Below are 24,920 nucleotides of genomic sequence, written 5' to 3' on the forward strand. Positions count from 1 at the left end.
GATCAGAGCCACTGATCTAGCTGGAAAGACAAGTGTATATAAAAAGGCAATTAACAACCCAAACAAAAACATTATGTAGTCAGGAGATAGTTAAACTTTCTGAAACAGAGAATGACAGGTAAGGATTAGGCAGAGATTAAATCTGAGTGATCGATCCTATTCAGTTAATGGGTTGGCAAGTCCCGGAATGAGATACAGCCATCTAAAAATTAAACTGCCAAACTTATAGGCTGCTACCCCATCTCCAGTAATCTCTGCGAGCAATCTTTCTTTCCAGTAGGCTCTGCAGTGATGAATGCGATCGGGGAAGCAAAGTGACCCTACTGGAACCAAACGGATATTTCTGTGGAGGTATCCTAAGGGGATGGGTTTTGCAGAGCAAAGCTGTAAGCTGCCAACTCTGACCCCTGGGGAAGCCTTGCCTCCAGGTTCCCCGTCGTGGTTTTTGCACAGGCTATTTAGGTACATCTCGGCCGCCGTGGCGGGGCACGGCTCAGCTGTTGCGGGGCGGGGCCTTCGCAGAGCATGGCGGCGGGCGAGCTTGAGGGTGCTGAATGCGCTGGCCCAGGACACTTTCCACGGGTACCCCGGCATCACAGAGGAGCTGCTACGGAGCCAGCTGTATCCAGAGGTGCCACCCGAGGAGTTCAGCCCCTTTCTGGCAAAGATGAGGGGGATTCTTAAGGTACTGCTCTTTTCTGTAGTCTCCGGTTTGGAGCAGAACCCCTTGGCCGCTGGCTTCAGACTCGCCCCCCTCGCCTTCCCCCGTCCCCACAAGCTGAAAGGCTTTTCCTTCTCAGACCTCTACTCCGTGGGCTCCACATCAGGCTCCTTCAGATTTGCTCTTTCTGCCTCCCCTTCTCTCTTTCCTAAGGGTGACCTTCTTCTGCTGAAGTTCCCAGTCCCCCGGTAGACTGACACCCAGGGGGGTTTTTCCTTCAATACGATTCTGTCTCTTGGTAACCGTCGCGTTTCCTCAGCAGATCTGTGGGATCTGGAGTTTTTAAAATTAAGAGTTTTAGGTCGCTAGCTTTCCCCTGTTGTGGAAGTTGGGAGCGTTAAAATGAGCCAGTGTCTGCTGGGTAAGGGGTGGCTTAGCCCAAGTGACATCTGTCAAGCAGTCCACTGCGTGGTTAAGAGAGCATAATTACCAGCTTGAAGTCAAAGTATAGACTAGATCGTCCAATAGAAATATGTGAGCCAAAAAGGTGGAATTAATATTTTAATAATATATCTTATTTAATCCAGAATAGCCAAAGTATTATCATTTCACATGTAATCATTATACAGAATATTGACAAGATTTTTTGTTACTTTTTTCACTGTCTTCGAAATCCAGTATTTTACACTTAAAGCACATATCTCGGACTTGCCAAATTTAAGTGCTCAGTAGTCACATATGGCTAATAACCATCATATTGGACAACTCTTTTTAGACCAGGAACTAGTTATAGGAATGAATCTAGTGTCAATGTACTTTAGAGACAGACTGTAAAAAAATTACTGACTTTTGTAGGTCTCCTATGTGTTAGGAACTGTACTGAGATGTTTTACATGTTGTTTCATTTGTTTCTTGAAAAAAACCTTATATAGTGGACACCCATTGTAAAGATTTAAGAAACAGGCCCAGGGAATCTAAACGGCCTAAAATTACATTTTGATTAAAGTCAGTGTTGAAATTTAATCTACTATCCTTTTGAATTTGCTATTTTTTGAAAGCTGTTTATTCTTTAAAAGGCACTTCTGTATTTTTTAAAACTGATTTTGCTTACAGGATTTGAATCCAGAAAAAAAGCAAATGAAAACAAATATTTCACACAGTTAAATGGATTGTCTCATGGAAATGTAAGGAGTAATAGCTCAGGTGTGATCCTAGACATTCTAGGTAATCTTAGTTGATATCAGTCATAAATCACTAGTGAATGCTTCCTATTTCTTTTCTTTTTTCTTTTTTTGAGACGAGTTTTGCTTTGTAGCCAGGCTGGAGTGCAGTGGCCTGATCTTGGCTCACTGCAATCTCCTGGGGTTCAAGCCATTCTCCTGCCTCAGCCTCCTGTGTAGCTGGGATTACAGGTGTCCACCACCACGCCTAATTTTTTTATTTTTAATAGAGACAGGGTTTCACCATGTTGGCCAGGCTAGTCTTGAACTCCTGATCTCAGGTGATCTGCCCGCCTCGGCCTTCCAAAGTGCTGGGATTACAGGTGTGAGCCACTGCATCCGGCTTTACTTCATTTTAAATCCATTGCTGAATAACATCCAGGATACTTGAAGTTTTCGAGTGGCTCTGTGTTGGTGGAGCTGGCACGGCTCTCTTGGTGTTGGGAGTAGGCAACAGAAGATTTGCAGGTGCCTGGCAGCACACTGATTAGTCTGAGGAACGAAGGGATATGCCTATGCCTTTGATTGTTGTACTTAGGGCTGAAACCCTGGGCTCAGGAAGACATTCAGTTCCAATCTTTATTTAACTCTTTTTTTTTTTTTTTTTTTTTTTTTGAGACGGAGTCTCGTTCTGTTGCCAGGCTGGAGTGCAGTGGCGCCATCTCGGCTCACTACAACCTCCACCTTCTGGGTTTAAGTGATTCTCCTGCCTCAGCCTCCCGAGTAGCTGGGACTACAGGCATGCACCACAGTGCCCAGCTAATTTTTGTAATTTTTATAGAGATGGGGTTTCACCATGTTGGCCGGGATGGTTTTGATCTCTTGACCTCGTGATCCGCCTGCCTCGGCCTCCCAAAGTGCTGGGATTACAGGCGTGAGCCACCGCACCCAGCCTTTATTTAACTTAAAAGCAACACTGGGGGTTAAATTTCTCTAATTATTATTATTATTTTTTGAGACGAGTCTCACTCTGTTGCCCAGGCCGGAGTGCAGTGGCGTGATCTCGGCTCACTGCAACCTCTGCCTCCCAGGTTCAAACAATTCTCTGCCTCAGCCTCCCGAGTGGCTGGGATTATAGGCGCCAGCCACCACACCCGGCTAATTTTTTTGTTTTTTTGCTTTTCAGTAGAGATGGGGGTTTCACCATCTTGGCCAGGCTAGTCTTGAACTCCTGACCTCGTGATCCACCTGCCTCCACCTCCCAAAGTGCTGGGATTACAGGCGTGAGCCACTGAGCCCAGCCAAATTTCTAATTCTTATGGAAACATAAAAAACAAACATGATTTTAATTTATTTTTATTTCAATATTATTTTTTGAGACGGAGTTTCGCTCTTGTTGCCCAGGCTGGAGTGTAAGTAATGGCGCAATCTCGGCTCTTCGCAACCTCTGCCTCCCAGGTTCAAGCAATTGTCCTGCCTCAGCCTCCTGAGGAGCTAGGATTACAAGCATGCACTACCACGCCTGGCTAATTTTGTATTTTTAGTAGAGATGGGGTTTCTCCATGTTGGTCAGGCTGGTCCTGAACTCCCGACCTCAGATGATCTGCCCACCTCGGCCTCCCAAAGTGCTGGGATTACAGGCATGAGCCACCGCGCCTGGCACAAACATGATCTTTACACTGAAAGGCTTTGCAGATAGAACCTCTGTCTGCAGTAAGAGGGAACATACACAAATAAGCATGATGCAAGGATGTGATTGTATTTGTAAATAGAATTGTGAGTAAGCACCTGAAGATAGATTAAGAGATATCAGTTCTTTCTGGCAGGCTTCTTGGAGATGCCATTTTTGCTGCTCTTGAAGAAAGTATAGCATATTTTAGACTGAGATGAAGGGTAGCCGTATACAGGATTCTGAGTTAAGAACATAGCATGGGTGGGGCAGGAAAAAAGCAGGTTCAGGAAATGGTGAATAGTCCAGTTTGATCACAATATGGGGGTAACCAATGTGGAGTATTGGTGGAGGAGGCAAGAAAAAAATGAAACAACCTTTTATTCTTATCATCTTGCTAACTTCTATTGCTGCTCTTAAGCAGGATGTACATTTTTCGTATAAATGACAACATAGTTCATACTTTCAATGATCTATGTAAAATCATGGTCTGTGAAGAAAGTGAAAATGAAGGGTGACAAGAGGGTAGAAGCAAAGGAAGGAAGGAGGGGACATGTAGCTCCCAGCAGGGGATACAGCGGACACACGTGTTAACAGCCTCCTTATTGCCAACTGCCTGGCAATATATTTCACAGGCCATGTTTTCAGGTTCAGGTGCTCCCTGAGCTGCAGCCCTTGCCTCTGACTTTCATGTTGTGTGCCAAGGTGTTATGTAGTGATTCCTGGCTTTTATACTGGTTCTGTTTTCTGTTTAGAATGGAGCCCTCCTATCCTACTTGACTGGGACATTGACCCTCTCTAGCTTTGCCTGTTAATCACAAAAGGACAAACCTTTCATCTGCTTGTAGATATGCGAAGCTGGCCATTCACTTGCTCTAGTTTTTATTTTTGGGTAGACCCTAAGGAACAATGAAGTCAATGAATTGGGAATGGTGTGTTTATTTAGGGAGATAACATCCTATATATAAATACTCTTGTATTTATATATAAATATATAAAAGGCAGTTGCTAAACACTGCCCTTTTTTTGTTTTTTTGAGATGGAGTCTCACTCTGTCGCCCAGGCTGGAGTGCAGTGGCCCGATGTCGGCTCACTGCAACCTCCACCTCTTGGGTTCAAGCAATTCTGCCTCAACCTCCTGAGTAGCTGGGATTATAGACACCTGCCACCACACCCAGCTAATTTTTGTATTTTAGTAGAGACAGGGTTTCACCACGTTGGCCAGGCTGGTCCTGAACTCCTAACTTCAAGCAGTCCACCCTCCTTGACCTCCCATAGTGTTGGGATTACAGGTGTGAGCCACCGCGTCCGGCCCAACACTGCTATTTTAATCTACTTTTTTTGCTCACATTATAATTCAACTTCTTATAGGTATGAGTTTGCATGATCTTTATTGCTATTGCTGTTAACCTTGTGTATATGCTCAATTCCAGTAAATCCCAGTTTACTGAAAGAGCATACTCTAACTATGAAGATCAATCACCTTTTGTATACCTTAGTCTGTATTCACTACTGCCTTCTGGTGATGATTTTATATTTCCTCATTGGAATTTTAAACAAAAAATTTTAGGCTGGGCCCCATGGCTCACGCCTGTCATCCCAGCACTTTGAGAGGCCGGGTCAGGCCGATCACCTGAGGTTGGGAGTTCAAGACCAGCCTGACCAACATGGAGAAACCCCATCTCTACTAAAAATACAAAATTAGCCAGACATGGTGGTTCATGCCTGCAATCCCAGCTACTCGAGAGGTTGGGGTGGGAGAATCGCTTGAACCTGGGAGGCAGAGGTGGTGGTGAGTCGAGATCGCGCCATTGCACTCCAGCCTGGGCAACAAGAGCGAAACCCCATCTCAAAAAAAAAAAAAAAAATTTTTTTTTTTTTTTTAATTAAAATTCTCACTTTGTGTTTTCTATTACTAATTTGTATACTCTGGTACTCATTTATATCAATCAAATGTTAATTTATCCAGGCCGGGCTCAGTGGCTCATGCCTGTAATCCCAGCACTTTGTGGAGGCCAGGATGTGTGGATCACCTGAGGTCAGGAGTTCGAGACCAGCCTGGCCAACATGGCGAAACCCCGTCTCTATTAAAAATACAAAAAATTAGCTGGTTGTAGTGGCAGGTGCTTATAATCCCAGCTACTTGTGAGGCTGAGGCAGGAGAATGGCTTGAACCTGGGAGGTGGAGGTTGCAGTGAGCCGGGATGGCACCATTGCAGTCCAGCCTGGGCAATGAGCAAAACTCTGTTATTTATTTATTTATTTAGAGACAGGGTCTCACTCTGTCGCCCAGGCTGGAGCGCAGTGGTGCAGTCATAATTCACTGTAGCTCTGAACTTCTGACCACGAGTGATCCTCCTGCCTCAGTCTCCCAAAGTGCTGAGATTACAGGCATGAGCCATCCTGCCTAGATCCTATTTTAGAAGTCTAGAAATACTTGCAACAGCATATAGTGGCCTTCCTGTTCCACTCCTGCCCTCTACAGTCTGTCCTCTGCATGGGTACCAGTGATCCTTTAAAAAAGTGCATTATACCACCTTACTCTCCTGCTCTCAGCTATTTCATGTTCCTGGCTTCACATCAAACTTAGAATAAAATTCGGTCCTTTTGCCCTAGGCCACAAGTCCTTACATGATCTTACCCTTACTCACTTCTCTGACCTCATTTTCTCATTTCCAGCACTCTAATCTTGTCCTTATTTAATCAGGTGAAGTGTTTTTCCTGTAGATACTCATATGGCTTGTTCATTTGTTTAATTCATTCTCTACCTGAACGTCATTTCCAATGAGCTCTTCCCTGACTTATATTATAAAGACCCTCATCCTTCCTTCGTCTTACTTTTTACCTGGCTTTACTTTTTCTTCATACTTAGTATTACTTGAAATTATATTATGTATTTATCAGCTTATTTATTTGTTAACTATTCTACTAGAATGTAAGCATTAGGAGGGCAGGACTTTATTATTATTATTGTTTCTTCTTTATTCCTTATAGCTAATATTGTGTCTGGCATGTAGTAGGCACTTAGTAAAAGTTTGTAGAATAAGTGAATGAATTGAGAGTGTTTAAATGTGGAGATTGCTATTAAAAAGATTGGCATAGAGAGAAAACATATACCACTTACCATATGAGGAAAGCTAGGAAATGTAGTACTCTAAACCAGGGGTCAGCAAACTATGTCCTGTGGGACTAATCTGGCCTGTTGCCTGTCTTTAGAAATAAAGTTTTATTGTAGGCCAGGTGCGGTGGCTCACGCCTGTAATCCCAGCACTTTGGGAGGCCAAGGCGGGCAGATCACGAGATCAAGAGATGGAGACCATCGTGGCCAACATGGTGAAATTCCATCTCTACTAAAAATACAAAAATTAGCTGAGTGTGGTGGCATGCACTTGTAGTCCCAGCTACTCAGGAGGCTGAGGCAGGAGAATCGCTTGAACCTGAGAGGCGGAGGTTGCAGTGAGCCGAGATCGTGCCACCGCACTCCAGCCTGGCGACAGAGTGAGACTCTGTCTCAAAAAAAAAAAAAAAAAAAAAGTTTTATTGTAACATGACTACATGCTCATTTATTTACATCTTGTCTGTAGTAGCTTTAGCCACTCTAATAACAGAGTTGAATGGCTGTGATACAGGTCATGTGACCTTCAAAGCCAAAAATATTTACCATCTGAACGTTTACAGAAAAAGTGTGCTGACCCACATGGTGGCACAGGCCTGCAGTAGCAGCTACTCTGGAGGCTGGGGTGAGAAGATTGCTTGAGCCCAGGAACTCAAGGCTGTAGGGCAGCATGGTCATGCTTTTGCATAGCCACTGCATTCCAGTCTAGGCAACAGAGGGAGACTCCATCTCTCAAAATTTAAAAGAAAAAAGTGGCCAGGTGCAGTGGCTCATGCCTGTAATCCCAGCACTTTGGGAGGCCAAGGCGGGTGGATTGTGAGGCCAGGAGTTCGAGACCACCCTGGGCAACATAATAAAACCCCATCTCTACTAAAAATACAAAAATTAGCCGGGCATGGTGGTGTGCACCTGTAGTCCCAGCTACTCGGGAGGCTGAGGCAGGAGAATCCCTTGAACCTGGGAGGCAGAGGTTGTGGTGAGCCAAGATCGCACCACTGCACTCCAGCCTGGGCAACAGAGTGAGACTCCATCTCAAAAAAAAAAGAGAAAAGTGGCTGGGCGTGATGGCTCATGCCTGTAATCCCAGCACTTTGGGAGGCCGAGGCAGGTGGATCACAAGGTCAGGAGATCGAGACCATCCTGGCTAACGCGGTGAAACCCCGTCTCTACTAAAAATACAAAAAATTAGCTGGGCGTAGTGGCGGGCACCTGTAGTCCCAGCTACTCGGGAGGCTGGGGCAGGAGAATGGCATGAACCTGGGAGGCGGAGCTTGCGGTGAGCCAAGATTGAGCCACTGCACTCCAGCCTGGGCAACAGAGCGAGACTCCATCTCCCAAAAAAAAAAAAAAAAAAAAAAGAGAAAAGTGTGCTAATCTCTGCTCCAAACATCTGTTCCCAAACTCATAATGTTTATTATAATATTTGGAAACCCCCTGGGCGTGGTGGCTCACGCCTGTAATCCCAGCACTTTGGGTGGCCGAGGTGGGCGGATCACGAGGTCAGGAGATCAAGACCATCCTGGCGAACATGGGGAAACCCCGTCTGTACTAAAAATACAAAAAAATTAGCCAAGTGTGGTGATGGGAGCCTGTAGTCCCAGCTACTCAGGAGGCTGACGCAGGAGACTGGCGTGAACCCGGGAGGCGGAGCTTGCAGTGAGCAGAGATCACGCCACTGCATTCCAGCCTGGTCAACAGAGGGAGACTCCGTCTCAAAAAAAAAAAAAAAAAAATTGGAATATATAAATTATATTTTGAAGTTGGTTACTTGATAAATATCTAAAAATTGGAAATGGGGACAGTTTGCTCTTTGGTCCCTTTGAGGAATTTCACTAGCTTGTTCTTTAGACTCCTGAGATCTGTAGTAAATTAAAAATGACCTCCAGCCTGGCCAACATAGTGAAACCTTGTCTCTACTAAAAATACAAAAATTAGCCAGACATGGTGGCGTGTACCTATAGTCCCAGCTATTCGGGAGGCTGAGGCAGGAGAATCGCTTGAACCCCAGAGGCGGAGGTTGCGGTGAGCCAAGATTGCACCACTGCACTCCAGCCTGGGCGACAGACGGGACTCTGTCTCAAGACAAAAAATAGTAATAAGATGTTAAGAATGATAATAGGAAAAGATTATAAGAAATAATTGTGGTTGGGCGAGGTGGCTCATGCCTGTATCACAGCACTTTGTTTTCTGGGGTTTTTTTTTGTTTTTTTGAGACAGAGTCTCGCTCTGTTGCCCAGGCTGAGTGCGGTGGCGCAAACTTGGCTCCCTGCAACCTCCGCATCCTGGATTCAAGTGATTCTCGTGTGTCAGCCACCCGAGTGGCTGGGATTACAAGTGTGCACCACCACACCTGGCTAATTTTTGTGTTTTTTGTTGAGATGGGGTTTCACCATGTTGGTCAGGCTGGTCTCAAATTCCTGGCCTCAAGTGATCCACCCACCTGGGCCTCATGTTTGGGATTACAGGCGTGAGCCACTGTACCTGGCCAAATTCCTTTCTCTTCTTTTCTTTTTTTTTGTTTTTTTGAGATGGAGTTTTGCCCTTGTTGCCCAGGCTGGAGTGCAATGGTGCGATCTCGGCTCACTGCAACCTCTGCCCCACCAGGTTCAAGCAATTCTCCTACTTCATCTGCCCAAGTAGCTGGGATTACAGGTGTGCGCCACCATGCCTGGCTAATTTTTGTATTTTTAGTAGAGATGGGGTTTCATCATGTTGGTCGGGTTGGTCTCCAACTCCTGAGCTCAAGTGAACCGCCTGCCTTGGCCCCCCTAAGTGCTAGGATTACATGCATGAGCCACCATGCCCAGCCCGGATTATTTTCTCTCTTTTTTTTCTATTCTTGCACTCTGATTTTTCAAATGTTAGACCTCCTAGACAGACTATTCTAATTTTCTCTTATTTTCTACCCCATTTTTCATGTGTTTTTTCTCCCACTTTTTGATGGACTTCCTTAACTTTATCTTCTAGCCTTCAAACACATTTAAAAATTGATTAAAAATTTCTTAAGAGACATAGTCTCACTCTGTCACCCAGGCTGGAGTGCAGTGGCATGATCATGTCTCACTTGCAGCCTTGACCTCTTGGGCTCAAACGATCCTCCCACCTCAGCCTTTTGAGTAGCTGGAACTGTAAATGCTCACCACTATGCCTGCCTAATTTTTTTATTTTAATCTTTTTTTAGAGACAGAATCTCCCCATATCATCCAGGGTGGTCTCAAATTCCTGGGCTCAAGCGACCCTCCCTCTTTAGCCTCCCAAATGCTGAGATAACAGGTATGAGCCACCACGCTTGGCCTTTTGTAGCCTTTATTTAACTTATTTATTTTATTTAGTTTTTTTGATTATTAAAAATAAAATAGAGATGGGGTCTTATGTTATCCGGGCTGGTTTTCAACTCCTGGGCTCAAGTGATCCTCCTGCCTCAGCCTCCTAAAGTGCTGGGATTACAGGCACGAGCCACTGTGCCCAGCCTATTTATTTATTTATTTGAGACAAGGTCTCACTATGTCGCCCAGGCTGGAGTGCAGTGGTGTGCACATGGCTTACTGCAGCCTTGACCTGTCGGGCTCAAGTGATCCTCCCACCTGAACCTCCTGAGTAGCTGGATCTACAGGTGTGTGGCACCACACCTGGCTAAATTTTTTGTATTTCTTTGTAGAGACGGGTTTCACCATGTTGCCCAGGCCAGTCTCAAACTCCTGGACTCAAGTGATATTCCTGCCTTGGCATCCCAAAGTGCTGGGATTACAAGCCTGAGCCACCACACCTGGCCTCTTCTGGCCTTTTAATTGAATTTTTCATTTAATCATGTTTTAAATTTCCAAGAGTTATCTTCTCATAAGAACAATATACTACTATGTTTAGCCAACAATCTTCTTTCTTTCTTTCAGACACAAGGTGGAGTATACTGTACATAACTTTCTGCATTTTGCTTTTTAAATTTTATTTATTAAAGATAAGGTCAAGCTCTGTTGACCAGGCTGGAGTGCAGTGGCGTGATCATAGCTCACTGCAGCCTTGACTTCTGGGGCTCAAGCGATCTTCCTGCTTCAGCCCCCTGAGTAGCTGGGACTACAGGTGTGTGCCAACATGCCCGGCTAATTTAAAAAAATTTTTTTTTAGCGACAGGGTCTCCCTATGTTGTCCAGGCTGGTTTTGAACTCCTGGGCTCAAGTGATCTATCCACCTCGGCCTCCCAAAGTGCTGGGATTACAGGCATAAGCCACCATGTCTGGCCTGTATTTAGCTTTTTAAAAATTTAATCGTCTCAACTTTGATTTTAAAATGCAGTATTAGGAATGTAGTATTAGGAATTTAGTCCATTTGTACCCAGCACTCGAAGCTCTTTTTAGAGGCTTTTGACAAACATTTTATTGCTAAGACATTTTGGGGTGTGATGTAAATTGTGAAGAGGTTAAATGCCTACAGAGGAATATACCGCTTTATATTCTAGTAGTTTGATGTTTTGCATATTGTAGTGTGTATTATTTTAAAAGCATAATTTAATCCTGCTTGCTAAATACCTGGGAAGTTTTTATGGAAAGCATTTGCAGTAAAAACAGAAGCCTAGAAGTGCATTTGGGGCCGGGCACAAAGGCTCACGCTTGTAATCCCAGCACTTTTGGAGGCCGAGGTGGGTGGATCACTTGAGATCAGGAGTTTGAGACCAGCCTGGCCAACATGATGAAACCCGGTCTCTACTAATACTACAAAAAAAATTAGCCGCGTATGGTAGCGTGCACCTGTAATCCCAGTTACTGGGGAGGCTGAGGCAGGAGAATCGCTTGAACCCGGGAGGCGGAGGTTGCAGTGAGCCGAGATTGTGCCACTGTACTCCAACCTGGGAGACAGAGCCAGACTCCAGCTAAAAAAAAAAAAAAAAAAAAAAAAAAAAAGTGCATTTGATATCAAGTTTACAAAATGGCTGAAGTTCACTATGCGTTAATGATGAGTTTTTTAAAATCAAAGAATGGCATTATTAATGAATGGTATTAACATTATCATGTATTACCTTTTTGATATTTTAGAGTGAATTTAAGAAGAAACTTCACTCATACTTTTTTTTTTTTTTAGGCGGAGTCTCGCTATGTCTCCCAGGTTGGACTGCAGTGGCGGGATCTCGGCTCAGTGCAAGCTCTGCCTCCCGGGTTCACGCTATTCTTCTGCCTCAACCTCCAGAGTAGCTGGGACTACAGGCTCCCGCCATCACGCCCGGCTGATTTTATTTTTGCATGTTTAATAGAGACGGGTTTCACTGTGTTAGCCAGGATGGTCTTTATCCCCTCTCCTCGTGGTCCGCCCGCCTCGGCCTCCCAAAGTGCTGGGATTACAGGTGTGAGCCACCACGCCCGGCCTCGCTTATACATTTTGGATAACATATATTAATAAGAAGTTAACTTGAGTATAAAATAATGGATGTAAAATATATAGTCTTAAAGTGTTTATATTAGGAAACAGAAGGTCATACTTTTAGGTTTCATTTGTATTCTGTCTACATCCTTAACTATAAGCAGTAATTCTGTTTTTCTACTGTAGGTGGCAGTGGAATATTGGTTTGCCAGTGTACTGATAAAATATGCTAAAAGCAACATCATGTTGAAATGTTCTTTCTCTGGAATGTTTCTAGTTCAGAAAATGCTCAAAAGTTGGCTACTCAACAATAAAAATTTATTATCCAAAAAGATGTCTAAATATTTGACTTGGTATTTTTAATTTAGAAATACCATTTTCTGGAAAATTTAAAGTTCTATAAATATATTCCTTTTATTCTCTAGTTTATAAGCAACTAAGTTTTGCTAATTTCACTGAACGTTTTTGAGACTTTAGATGGTAATACATGAGACATATTCTTCATTCTCTGAAGAATAGACAAATGACTGATGTTACTTTTTTATATCACTGGACATCACATGATAAAGCAGCAATTGCAGATTACCCAGCTGGGATTTGTAGAGTATTTTAATAGACTCAGGTGACCTGTAATGAGGCCAAATATCCTGTAAATCTTTTTTCTTAGTTTAGGGCAAAACCCATTTAATTAATCTATTTTTGGTTTTCCTTTTCTCAAAGCAACTATTCTGGGCCTGGAAACTTGACTTAGGTTAAAGGAGTGGCTGGGTAAGGAGATTTTAAAGGAAATGTTTATCTTTGATTTACCTATTAAATACATATAAACCGCTAATATGCTGGACCTTGCTCTATACACAAGGTAAATGTCACTGTCCCTATCTTATATATGATAAATGTCATGAGAAAGGTATAAATGATGCAATCTGGTGGAGTGGATCCTTAAACTGCAGAAATATGAAAAAAAAATCATGTTTTTTTTTTGTCTTAATAGAACACCAACATTTTTAGCTCTATCTTAATTTAGAATGCAGTTTTTATAAATTTGGACTTCTGTTATATGGTTTATCTTTGACAAAAATTTATGTTTCAAGTAAATGTGTAAAACAATAATTTTAGAAATTTGGAGATGGTTTCTGTTACCTGTGATGTATTTGTAAGATTGACTTTTTTTTTTTTTTCTTTTGAGATGGAGTTTTGCTCCTGCTGCCCAGGCTGGAGTGCAATGCTGCAATCTTGGCTCACCTCAACCTCTGCCTTTCGGATTCAAGTGATTCTCCTGCCTCAGCCTCCCATGTAGCTGGGATTACAGGCATGCACCACCATGCCCAGCTAATTTTGGATTTTTAGTAGAGACAGGGTTTCTCCATGTTGCTTCAGGCTGGTCTCAAACTCCCAAGCTCAGGTGATCTGCCTGCCTTGGCCTCCCAAAGTGCTGGGATTACAGGCAGGAGCCACCGTGCCTGCCCTCGGCCTCTTTTTCTTTTTTTTTTTGAGGCAGGGTCTTGTTCAGTTTCCCAGGCTGGAGTGTGGTGGTGCCATCGCAGCTCACTGCAGCCTCTGCCGCCTGGGCTCAAGCGATCCTCCCACCTCACCCTCTCAAGTAGCTGAGACTACAGGCAGGCACTACCACACCTAACTAATTTTTGTATTTTTTTTTTTTTGTAGAGGCAGGGTTTTGCCATGTCGACCAGGCCTCCTTGCGTTTTTTTTTTTTTTTTTCATTGAGTAGAGAACCAGTTTTTATCTATTCACAGACAGGTTGATTTGACAAGTTTTATATAGTTTAATTTGGCTCTGCTTTGTCCTTACAAATAGATTGTGAGGTAGGAACTGGTGCCCTGAGTTCTGCTTCTTTTAAATGCCTTTATAACGGAGAATTGTTTTGCTTTAAAGCTGCATAGCACATAATTAAATAAATTTGAATATTTTCCTCCCTAAGTTGTATACCTCTACTATTGTTTGTCTCATCTTTTACAGCTTCTCCAATAGTTCTTTAAAGATCTAGTACAGACTGGGTGCAATGATGCATGCCTATAATCCCAGCACTTTGGGAGGCTGAGGTGGGAGGATTGCTTGAGGCCAGGAGTTTGAGACCAGCCTGGGCAACATAGGGAGACCCTGTCTCTACAAAAAAATAAAAAAATTAGCCAGGCATACTAGCCCATGTCTGTGGTCCCAGTTACTCCGGAGGCAGGAGGCCAAGGATCACTTGAGCCCCAGAGGTTGAGGATGTGCAGGAGGATCATTTGAAAAAGATCTAATACAGCTAGTACAGTATTTTTCTGTCTTCTCTCTTTTTCTTTATCATTATGTCATTTAAATTTCCACAGGCTCAGGAATTATTCTCCTGTTTAGACCTATGAATTTCAGCTGGTAGTAGGGCCACGGTTATAAGAGATGACCTCTAAGCAATTCTGATTCTTGAGCAGTAATTTTTTTTTTACACAAAAATGTTAATTTGTACAATGAAGTTGGATACTATGCTAATCAAGTACTCTTTCCCAAGAGAAGGCTCTATGGACCATCAACAGTACTGCAAAGAGAGTTCTAAAAATAAAGAGGGAAAGAAAGAACATACTTTTTTTTTTTTTAAACTTTGTAATTACTTCTGGAGACTCTCCCACACTTGCATTTCTGAGCTGGCCAAAAGTGTTCCTCTAGAAAAGGCTAAATTCTTTCCCCATGAAGTTAAAGGCTGAGGTGTTGCTTGGAGTGTTTAATAGGAGGAAATATATGTGGTGCTTCATTATGGGTTATTTTTTCCCCTTGCTGATGAAGAAAGGAGTCCTATTCAAAATGATGAGAACTGAGATGGTAAGTTAGTTACTGTGTAAAAGTAACCTGGCAGAATAAAAGCCAGTAACAATGAGCTTCTAGTACTAAAGGGTGTAATTTAGAAGCATCTTGAACATTTAGTGCTCTGCTTGTGTCATAAATAGCCACTTGACAGTGGATCCAAATCTGTTTTGATTTTCCAGTGAGTGCAGAAGGAATCCTAACCCTTTAAGATTTTTACTAGAGAAAATCCTGGAGATATATATGTTTATATATAGATATAAAAATGTGTGTATGTGTATATCTATATGTATGTGTATATATATATACGTGTGTGTGTGTGTATATATATATGTATATGTATATATATATATTTTTTTGAGACAGAGCCTTACTCTGTCACTGAGGCTGGAGTACAGAGGTGGGATCTCGGCTCACTGCAGCCTTCACCTCTCGGGTTCAAATGATTCTCCTGCCTCAGCCTCCTGAGTAGCTGGTTCTGCAGGTGTGTGCCTGGCTAAGTTTTGTATTTTTAGTAGAGACAAGGTTTTACCGTATTGGCCAGGCTGATCTTGAACTCCTGACCTCAAGAGATCCACCTGCCTTGGCCTCCCAAAATGCTGGGATTGCAGGTGTGAGCCAACATGCTAGGCCTGAAAAATATATTTTTTATCTTCAATCATAGTACAATAGAAGTAAACATTTGTAACCATTTAAAATGTGTTAAATTCTTGGGTTTAGTCATTTACAGAAATATTGAATACTGAATCTGAATATATACTGTTGGTCATTGTTTCTGAGAACTAGACCAACCCAGTATTATTTTGTTTTTGTTTTTGTTTTTTTGAGACAGAGTCTTGCTCTGTCACCCAGGCTGGGGTGCAGTGGCACGATTTCTGCTCACTGCAAGCTCCACCTCCTGGGTTCACGCCATTCTCCTACCTCAGCCTCCTGAGTAGCTGGGACTACAGGCGCCTGCCACCACGCCCGGCTAATTTTTTGTATTTTTAGTAGAGACGGGGTTTCACCGTATTAGCCAGGATGGTCTCTATCTCCTAACCTCGTGATCCGCCTGCCTCAGCCTCCCAAAGTGCTGGGATTACAGGCGTGAGCCACCGCGCCCGGCCCAACCCAGTATTATTTTGGGGAAATGGTGATTGACAGTTTGCTTTCACCTTTCTTTAACTGCCTGTTTGCATGATTAAACAAAAAACAACCTTGATCTCTAAGAAACAGCCATTGTGTTTCTTAGAGGTGCAAACTGGAAGATTGGTTTTTTAAGCTATTATTTAACTTTACAGTTATTCTTGTTCTTTGTTTAAAATTTTTTTCCAGTACCACCGGTAAGAAGACTGTTTTTCCATGGATGTATTCTGTAGAATATTTTGGATTTGAATATATTTGTTACCATTTTATTATAGTAACAGACTATACAAGAAAAATTGTAGAAAATAATTAGTTTTATAGCCCTTTTAATACAGAAAATGAGTAGGTCTTGGTTTTATAATGTTTTGTGTTATGATATTAGAAAACTTGGTGATTTTTGGTATTTAACTGTGATGTGGAATTATGTTTTGGAGAAATCTGGGCCAACGCAGGGAAAATTCTAAAGATTTACCTTAAAAGCGGACTTTTACTTTGTTAATCTGGTTTTGAAGATTGTGCTTCCATCCTATTTTGATAGGATTGTGGCAGTTTTTTTGTTTGTTTTGTTTGTTTGTTTTGAGATGAAGTTTCACTTTTGTTGCCCAGGCTGGAATGCAATGGCACGATACTGGCTCACTGCAACCTCTGCCTCCTGGGTTCAAGCGATTCTACTGCCTCGGCCTCCTGAGTAGCTGGCAGCTAATTTTGTATTTTTAGTAGAGATGGGTTTCACCATGTTGGCCAGGCTGGTCTCAAACTCCTGACCTCAGGTGATCCACCTGCTTCGGCCTCTTAAAGTGCTGGGATTACAGGTGTGAGCCACCATGCCTGGCCTAGGATTGTGGCAGTTTTATTATAAAAATTTGCGAGGTTTAGTTCTTTCCCCTTATGTAACTTTATGCAACTTGAAATTGATCAAAATAGACAAATGTGAAGTAATTCCACAGATACTATTCGTTGTAATTACTTTAAAAGACCCCACACAGGCTTCTGGCCAAAGATTGTATACCCAGTATTTAGGAGAAAGATAAGAAAGGGGGACACACATCTGTTTGGAGGAAGACAATTAAGTTAGAACCACCATTGACTTTGCTTTACGTGGTTTCTGGGTTAGCATGTAAATTTGTTTCGGAGTGACTAAAATTGTAGATCTTTTTGTTGAATAACAGTGTAATTTAATATAATCCTAATGTAATATTCTGTAATTAGACTTGGGTAATGTGGAAGGCAGCAAATTGCTTTCAAGATATCTGGCCTCAAGAGATTTTGCTGAAGCAGATACTAAACTGTTCTTTCAGGCATATGGAGTATGAAGATTTGGAAGCTTACTTGATTAGTGGACTCAAAAACAGAAACTGCTACGTTTTATGGGATATCTATCAAGATTTTTAAATTATTAAATTATAAACCTTTAATATTTCATTAGATTAGGTGTAGTCATTAATTTTCTTCTGTCTAGGTGGATAAACTAAATGATAGATGATGCAGAATTGTATTCCTTTTAGTCAGATGATAAATTGTGCTTAATTCATTCCTATATACATTAAACTATGTGCAAAGTATTGTGCTAAGTATTGAGGGGAATATACAGATGAGGAAAACACTGTGTATTTCTCAAGGAATACTAGGAGAGATGAACATCTAGCTAAATGATGAGAAATGAAAGCAAAATAAAAGCCTAATGAATGGTTTGTAATAGGATATAGCAGTTACTAGGTTATAGCAGTTACTAGGTTCTAACACTTACTAGAATATAACGGCTTTTAAGTTAGGAGTAGGCAATATTTCCACAAGCAGAATAAGGGGTTGTATATAGGAAGAACAACATTAAGACATGTAAGTATAGAATTGTGTGTTGAGTCCAAGGATACCAAGGTCACTGTGAACCATGTGAAATAAGATGATAAAGGGGATCTGCTAGTCAAGAATGCTGACACATTTGGGCTTTATTTTGTGGAGAGCAGGGAGCCAGTGAAAAAGTTTTAATTGGGCAAGTGACATAAACTCAGGTTTATATTTAGAAAGAGATTTTTGTTTTGTTTTGTTTTTTGTTTTGAGGCAAGGTCTGGTTCTGTTGCTCAGGCTGGGGTGCAGTGTGGCGTGATCTGGACTCATTGCAACTTCCTCTTCCCAGGTTCAAGCCATCCTCCCACCTCAGCCTCCTGAGTAGTTGAGACTACAGATGTGCACCAGCACACCCAGTGAATTTTTGTATTTTTTGTAGAGATGGGGTTTCGCCATGTTGCCCAGGCTGGTCTTGAACTCATGTGCTCAAGCCATCCACCTGCCATGGCCTTCCAAAGTGCTGGGATTACAGGTGTGAGCCACAACGCCCAGTCTAGAAAGAGAATTTCTTGAATAGTGTGAAGCATGAACTGTTTCAGTGTAGCTGCCAAACCATGTCACTCTGCAGTGTTTCAGGTGGGTTTACTTACAGGTGAGGAGACCATATGGAGCCACCGACTGTTACCCCTGGTAATGTTTGATGAAATTTCTGATTTCCTTAGCCAACTATACAGAATCTCTCTCTGAGGGAGAAGTGGACAGGAGAAAAATGGGAGGAAGCAAGGGAGTGGGCTGCTGGGCGTGTTGGGCTTGAGAACGAGTAAGGGGTGGTGATAGGGAGGACTCAGAGTCGGAGGCGGGATGGTTGGAGAGAGGGGGAAGAGAGGTAGAGCTGGAGTGGAGGCATATGGTGGGGGGCTCATGCCATTCGGCGGAGGATTAGGATGTTGTCGAGGAGGGGAGAAATTGGCCAGATCAAAGGAGGAGAAGTCATCGGCTAGGGCTGTTGGGGTGAGGGGAGCAGGAGGCGAGTCTGGTTTGGAGCAGGTGAGGAGAATTTGGAAAGTAGAACCGGACTGACAGAGGGAAGGGTAGTTACAGTGAGTGAAGAAAGACTGAACATAAGGAATCTCAGACCATTTCCTATTGCGATGGCAAAAGTTGTAAAGTCCCGTTTTCGGGCTATTGGGAGCCATTGTCCAATTGGTATTGGGGCCATGCGGTATTGCAGTGAAAGATAAGCCTCTTAGAACAGATCTCTGAACGGAGGCTGAGAGCACTGAGATCACAGAATGGAGGAGCGGCGGGTAGAGGAAGAAGAGACTGTCGGTGAGGAAGACTACCGGAGAGGGCGTCCCCTTTCCCGTGGAACTTGTCTGGAATAGAGGAGGTAACTGCTGTGTCAGGCGTCCCTGAAACGGAGGAACCAGAGGCCCGGAGGCCGGAGGAAGCCCTTGGCCCAGTGCTGGGTCTTTCGGAAATGGAGAGACAGACGGTCAAGGGTTCTGGGGCAAGGCAACAGTCTCTTCACTCACCCTGGTGGAGGCTTTGATGCGTTGATGGTGGAAGAAGTCTCCAGCAATGGGAGAGTCTAGGAGATTCTCTGGGTCTTTGGAAGGTTTGGGGAAAGGGAGATTGGCAGGGAGAGGGGTGTTAGGGGAGGGAGGGAGGGGGAGAGAGCGAGAGAGAGTGAGAGAGTGAGAGTGAGTCCTGGCCAGAGTCTATCTGCTTCCTGGGTTTCGGCACCAGAATGTAAGGTTAGCAGAGAGAAAGGACGAGAGAGAGACCTGAGGTCAGGCAAGGAAGTTTACTAACCTGCCGGCTGCTCCATCACAGACAGAGGAGGCAGCACCAAGCTTATGGAATGATGGATTTATATTGGGGAGGGGAGTTTGAGGGAGTTCTTTGGTATGGCTGCATCCCGGGGTTGTTTGCTGGTTAATTTTGCCACATATCATCTTGTGACGTTTATTACAGGAGGGTGTAGGTAAAGTTTGTTTATGCTTCCTACGACCTCCCCCTGTGGGTTCTGTTCTGGATGGTTTGTAATTGGGGTTTGCTTATCGCAGCAAGGTCTGATAAGTGAAGTCTGCTGGCTTCACTGTGGAACCTAGACAAGGGCTTAGAAATGTAAAGAGGCTTGGGGGAAGGGTGGGCAGCACCAAGAAGCTTTCTTGGGGAAGTTTGTCCTTAACAGTAGGACATGCTTGCTGTCTCATTTTAATGTCTCTCTAGGCCTCATAATTTAAAAGGACTCACATTCCTCAAAGTTATTTTCTTTTCTCAGTATTACTATTTTAAAATCTTGCTATGTGGTAAAGTGTTAGTTACATTATTCTTTCAGGAAAATTATTTACATTAGGGATGTGTATTTAGATCCATTGACAATATATTACAAGAGTCCTGGACAGCTTAAAGGCGATGCCAATTACAGAGTTAGTGTTTGTTTTTGTTTTTGTTAAACTCCCCTCCCCAATATAAACCCTTGCCCAGGCTGGAGTGCTGTGGCATGATCTCAGCTCACTGCAACCTCTGCCTCCTGGGTTCACGCCATTCTCCTGCCTCAGCCTCCTGAGTAGCTGGGACTACAGGTTCCTGCCATCACGCCCGGCTGATTTTTTGTATTTTTTAGTAGAGAGGGGTTTCACTGTGTTAGCCAGAATGGTCTCCATCTCCTGACCTCGTGATCTGCCTGCCTCGGCCTCCTGAAGTGTTGGGATTACAGGCGTGAGCCACTGTGCCTGGCGAGTTAGTGTTTTTTAAATTAAACATATTAATTTGCATAAATAGTGTACAAGTAAGACTGTCCCCTTTATAAGGTTAGATTTTAGTTATTTGTCTTTGAGAGCCATATCCAGCTACAGTGGAATATACTTTCAGACACAGTGATGATAATCTGTCAAAAGACAAAATTACAGCTTATTTGGTTTAAAGATCTTAAGAAAGAAAAATAGAATCTTGGAACCCCAAACTCACTGTGCAAAAGGGAAAGTTAAACTTGGGATCTGAGGCATCAATACAATTTTTCTTTTGTTGCCAAATCGATAGCTATAATATCACAACCCCATGTCATAGCCTCATTTCTTCTACTCACTTTTCATGTTTACTTTATCTTATGTAAAATGTCGATTTACTGAGCTTGAGACAATACAAAGTTGGCTTTTTCCTTTACTTCCTCTTTTCTCATGTAAAATATAGATTTTTCTGAGGCTAATTGGAGCTTCACAAGAATGTAACTATCTGCCTCACTGCCTACCTGTTCTTCCTTTTATTCCCCCCTCCTGCTTGCTCTTTCCTCTTTAAATACCAAAGTTCACAAAACCTCCTTTGGAAAAAGTATAGGCCACAGGTGCCTCTGTGATTTGTTTTTCCCTTGAGCACATCCTCAACCTTGGCTAAATAAACCTCTAATCTATTGAGACCTGCCTCAATCACTTTTGGCTTAACAATCTCAATTGTGTATTTGCAACTCTAAAATTGGGCAACACTTCATTCAATAAAATAGAATAAATGTTCCCATGAATTGAGCAGAGGTGGTTGGTTTTATAGGCAGAAAGGGCTGAATAAAGCAGAAACAAAGAATAAAATGCAGATTGGTCATTTCAAAAAGTTACTTTCCTTGTAAGGCAGCGATGGGAAGATAGAACAATAGAAAAAGAGCTGACTACTCAACATCAGGTTACTTCAGGCTACCTTTTTTTGTGTAAGGATTGAAGCAAAGGAAACCTCATTCTCATGCTAATTGAAGACTGTAACTGGCCTTTTGGGGAAATTGGCTGTTATGGCTCTGTCCTCATTCCTTGGAAGGTCAGATAACAACTTAGTTTTAGTAGTAGTGATGTGAACTTCAGTGTGGGTGACTCCATTTTTTGTTTGTTTGTTTGTTTTTTAGACAGAGTCTCACTCTGTCGCCCAGGCTGGAGTGCAGTGGTGCGATCTTGGCTCACTGCACGCTCCACCTCCTGGGTTCACGCCATTCTCCTGCCTCAGCCTTGTGAGTGGCTGGGTCTACAGGCGCCCGCCACCATGCCCGGCTAATTTTTTTTGTGTTTTTAGTAGAGACGGGATTTCACCATGTTAGCCAGGATGGTCTCGATCTCCTGACCTCGTGATCCACCTGCCTCGGCCTCCCAAAGTGCTGGGATTACAGGCGTGAGCCACTGCGCCCAGCCGGTTGACTCCATTTTGATTTGTAGTGTTGTCTGTTGAGACCTAGTGGAGTAGCTTAGTCCAAAACAGTGGCCTTCTGAAGGTTTTGTTTTGTTTTGAGACTGAGTTTCACTGTTGTTGCCCAGGCTGGAATGCAATGGCTCACTGCAACTTCTGCCTCCTGTGTTCAAGTGATTTACCTGTCTCAGCCTCTCGAGTAGCTGGGATTACCGGTACATGCCACCACGCCTGGCTAATTTTTTTTTTTTTAGTAGAGATGGGGTTTCATTGTATTGGTCAGGCTGGTCTCAAACTCCTGACCTCAGGTGATCTGCCCTCCTCCTCAGCCTCCTAAAGTGCTTGGATTACAGGTGTTAGCCACTGTGCCTGGCCAGTTTTTTTTTTCTTAGAGACCAGTGTGGTAGTAACCTTTTGTAATTTTTAATTAACAAATTCTATAAGAAGTAAGCAATATAAAGCAGGGAGCTATTTATTTATTTATTTATTTATTTATTTAATTTGAGACAGAGTTTCCCTCTGTTGCCCAGCCTGGAGTGCAGTGGTACAATCTCAGCTCATTACAACCTCTGCCTCCTAAGTTTGCAATTCTCGTGCCTCAGCCATCTGAGTAACTGGGATTACAGGCATGTGCTACCATGCCTGGCTAATTTTTGTATTTTTAGTAGAGACAGGGTTCCACTTCATCGCCCAAGCTGTTCTCAAACTCCTGGAATCCAGTGATCCGCCCACCTTGGCCTCCTAAAGTGCTGGGATTACAGATGTGAACCACCGTGCCTGGCCCAGGGAGCCATTTAATGTCTATTTTCAGTATCCTAAAGAGCTAAGCATACGTTTTTCAGTTTTGGAAAAGGAATTTGTCACACATTGACATTCTCAGGAATACAATCTTTATAGGATCCAGGACACGCTACCCCAAAATGTTGTACCTTGATATATTTTTTTATTTTTAAGGGCAGTCAAGTGAAGCAGTGGGAATGGAGAAGGAACAAATAAATTTGTAACTGGTTGTGATAAGCTATAAACCAGCCTTGAATATTTTTTAGGCTGAAGGCATTTGAGACCAAAGGAATAAGGTCTCTCACACCTTTTCCTGCCCTAGTCCCCTGAAGCAGGTCATAAAAACCCTGGAAAGATTTTCTGACCTCTTGAAGCAGGTCCCAAGATCCTCATCTGAAATGTCAATCTTAAAAAAAGGATACTAGAGAAAACTATGTCTATACATGTTGGGTTTACTCAGGAGTAGAAATAAGGATTATAACCTGGAATGCATGGAATGGCAAGCCACCAGTGCATTCCATGAGGGAAGGGTAAGGGAAGCTTTTATTAGCAAAAGAGATTTACATAAGCTGCTTAGGAACAGAGTTCATTGGTTCCAGAGGTTCAAAGCTAGAGTTGTTATCACTTCATTGGTGGAGATGCCCTTACTGGGCAAGTGTTCTTCTGAAAACATTTTATCTGAATTACATGTCCGAGATAACTGTTTCCAGTTCAGTAATTATTTGAATTACTGCAGTCCTAAAGAATGTCTAGTGATAAACCTTATCAAAGCAGGAGATGTGTGAAGGACACAGAATGACTTTTAGAAAGTCCTTGGAAACTGTTCTTATCTGACAAGCATGGGCCTCCTCTTCTTTGGGCGTTCCCAGCTCTATTTTGTCTGGGTCTAGCAAAAGTTAATTTCATCTTGCCATCTGCAACTTTCACAGAGAGGTGCCCTTCTTATACCTAGAAGAAAGGAACATCTCTAACTCTGAAGACACATAGACACCAAGAAGAGTTTCAGCAAATGGGCCTTAATAAATTTCCCCTAGTTTATTACCATTATATCATACTCTTTTTGCCCTATCATATTTCTCCACAACCCTCCTCTCTCCATCAAACCTAGCATAACAATATTCAGGTTCAACTGTTTCTTCAGATCTACACTTCCTTATGAAAGCTCCTGTGTCATATACGACTTAAATTTGTAAGGCCAGGTGCACTGGCTCACACCTGTAATCCCAGCACTTTGGGAGCCCAAGGCAGGAGGATCAGTTGAGCCCAGGAGTTCAAGACCAGCCTAAGCAACATAATGAGACCCGGTCTTTACAAAAAATTAGTTGGGTATGGTGGTGCATGTCTGTAGTCCCAGCTCTTCTGGAGGCTAAGGTGGGAGGATCACCTGAGCCTGGGAGGACAAGGCTGTAGTGAGCTAGTGAGCTGTGAGTGTACCACTGAACTCCAGCCTGGGTGACAGAGCCAGACCCTGTTTCAAAAAAAAAAAAAAAAAAAAAGATATGCTTTTCTTTTGTTCACCTGTTTTTTTTATCATAAGGGACTCAGCCATAAACCTAAGATGGGGGGAGGGAAAGATATTTTTCCTTCCCTACAACCTTTTCTGTGTAATTATGCCCAGATGTTATGAAAAGTCCAGGTGACTGCTATTGAGATTCAGTAAAAGGAGAAATTCTCTGAGAGGGGGAAGCCAGCTGACTGCCAGGACAGTCAGTCTTTGGTTGGCAGAACTTGTAAAGTGATCAGGATTCTGCATTGATACTTTATAAACCTCTTTTGCTCTGGCATCCAGAACTGATTAGTCTCTAAGACAGTGATCCAAAGAGACTCCTAAGACCAGTCATGGTGGCTCATGCCTGTAATACCAGCACTTTGGGAGGCCGAGGCAGGCGGATCATGAGGTCAGGAGTTCGAGACCAGCCTGGCCAACATGGTGAAACCCCATCTCTGCTAAAAATACAAAAATTAGCCAGGCGTGGTGGCACGCGCCTGTAATCTCAGCTACTCGGGTGGCTGAGGCAGGAGAATTTCTTGAACCTGTGAAGTGGAGGTTGCAGTGAGCTGAGATAATGCCACTGCACTCTAGCCTGGGTGACAGAGCAAGACTCCGTCTCGGAAAAAAATAAAATAAATAAAAAATAACGAGACTTCTAAGAGACTATTGGATAAACCACAGGGTTTTGTGTGTGTGTGTCTGTGTATGTGTGTGTGAGTGTGAGTGTGTGTGTTGTTTGAGCTCACCTATCCAACAGAATTATTTGTATCCATCATTTAAGATACCTTTTTTAAATGTTAAGTCACCTGGAATACTAAGAT

The 24,920-nt window shown here is 43.0% G+C and overlaps 1 protein-coding gene across 1 annotated transcript in view; it reads left to right on the forward strand.

The window, feature by feature from the left end:
- The first annotated feature begins 525 nt into the window (after nucleotides 1-525).
- COMMD1 (copper metabolism domain containing 1) overlaps nucleotides 526-24,920 on the forward strand; it is a 232,211-nt gene continuing 207,816 nt past the window's right edge. Inside the window, 2 exon segments of the mRNA XM_030827897.1 lie at nucleotides 526-548; nucleotides 550-685. Of these exon segments, the coding sequence (XP_030683757.1) occupies nucleotides 526-548; nucleotides 550-685 (159 nt within the window).

Source organism: Nomascus leucogenys, chromosome 14 (assembly GCF_006542625.1).
Source record: "Nomascus leucogenys isolate Asia chromosome 14, Asia_NLE_v1, whole genome shotgun sequence".
Classification (NCBI taxonomy): domain Eukaryota; kingdom Metazoa; phylum Chordata; class Mammalia; order Primates; family Hylobatidae; genus Nomascus; species Nomascus leucogenys.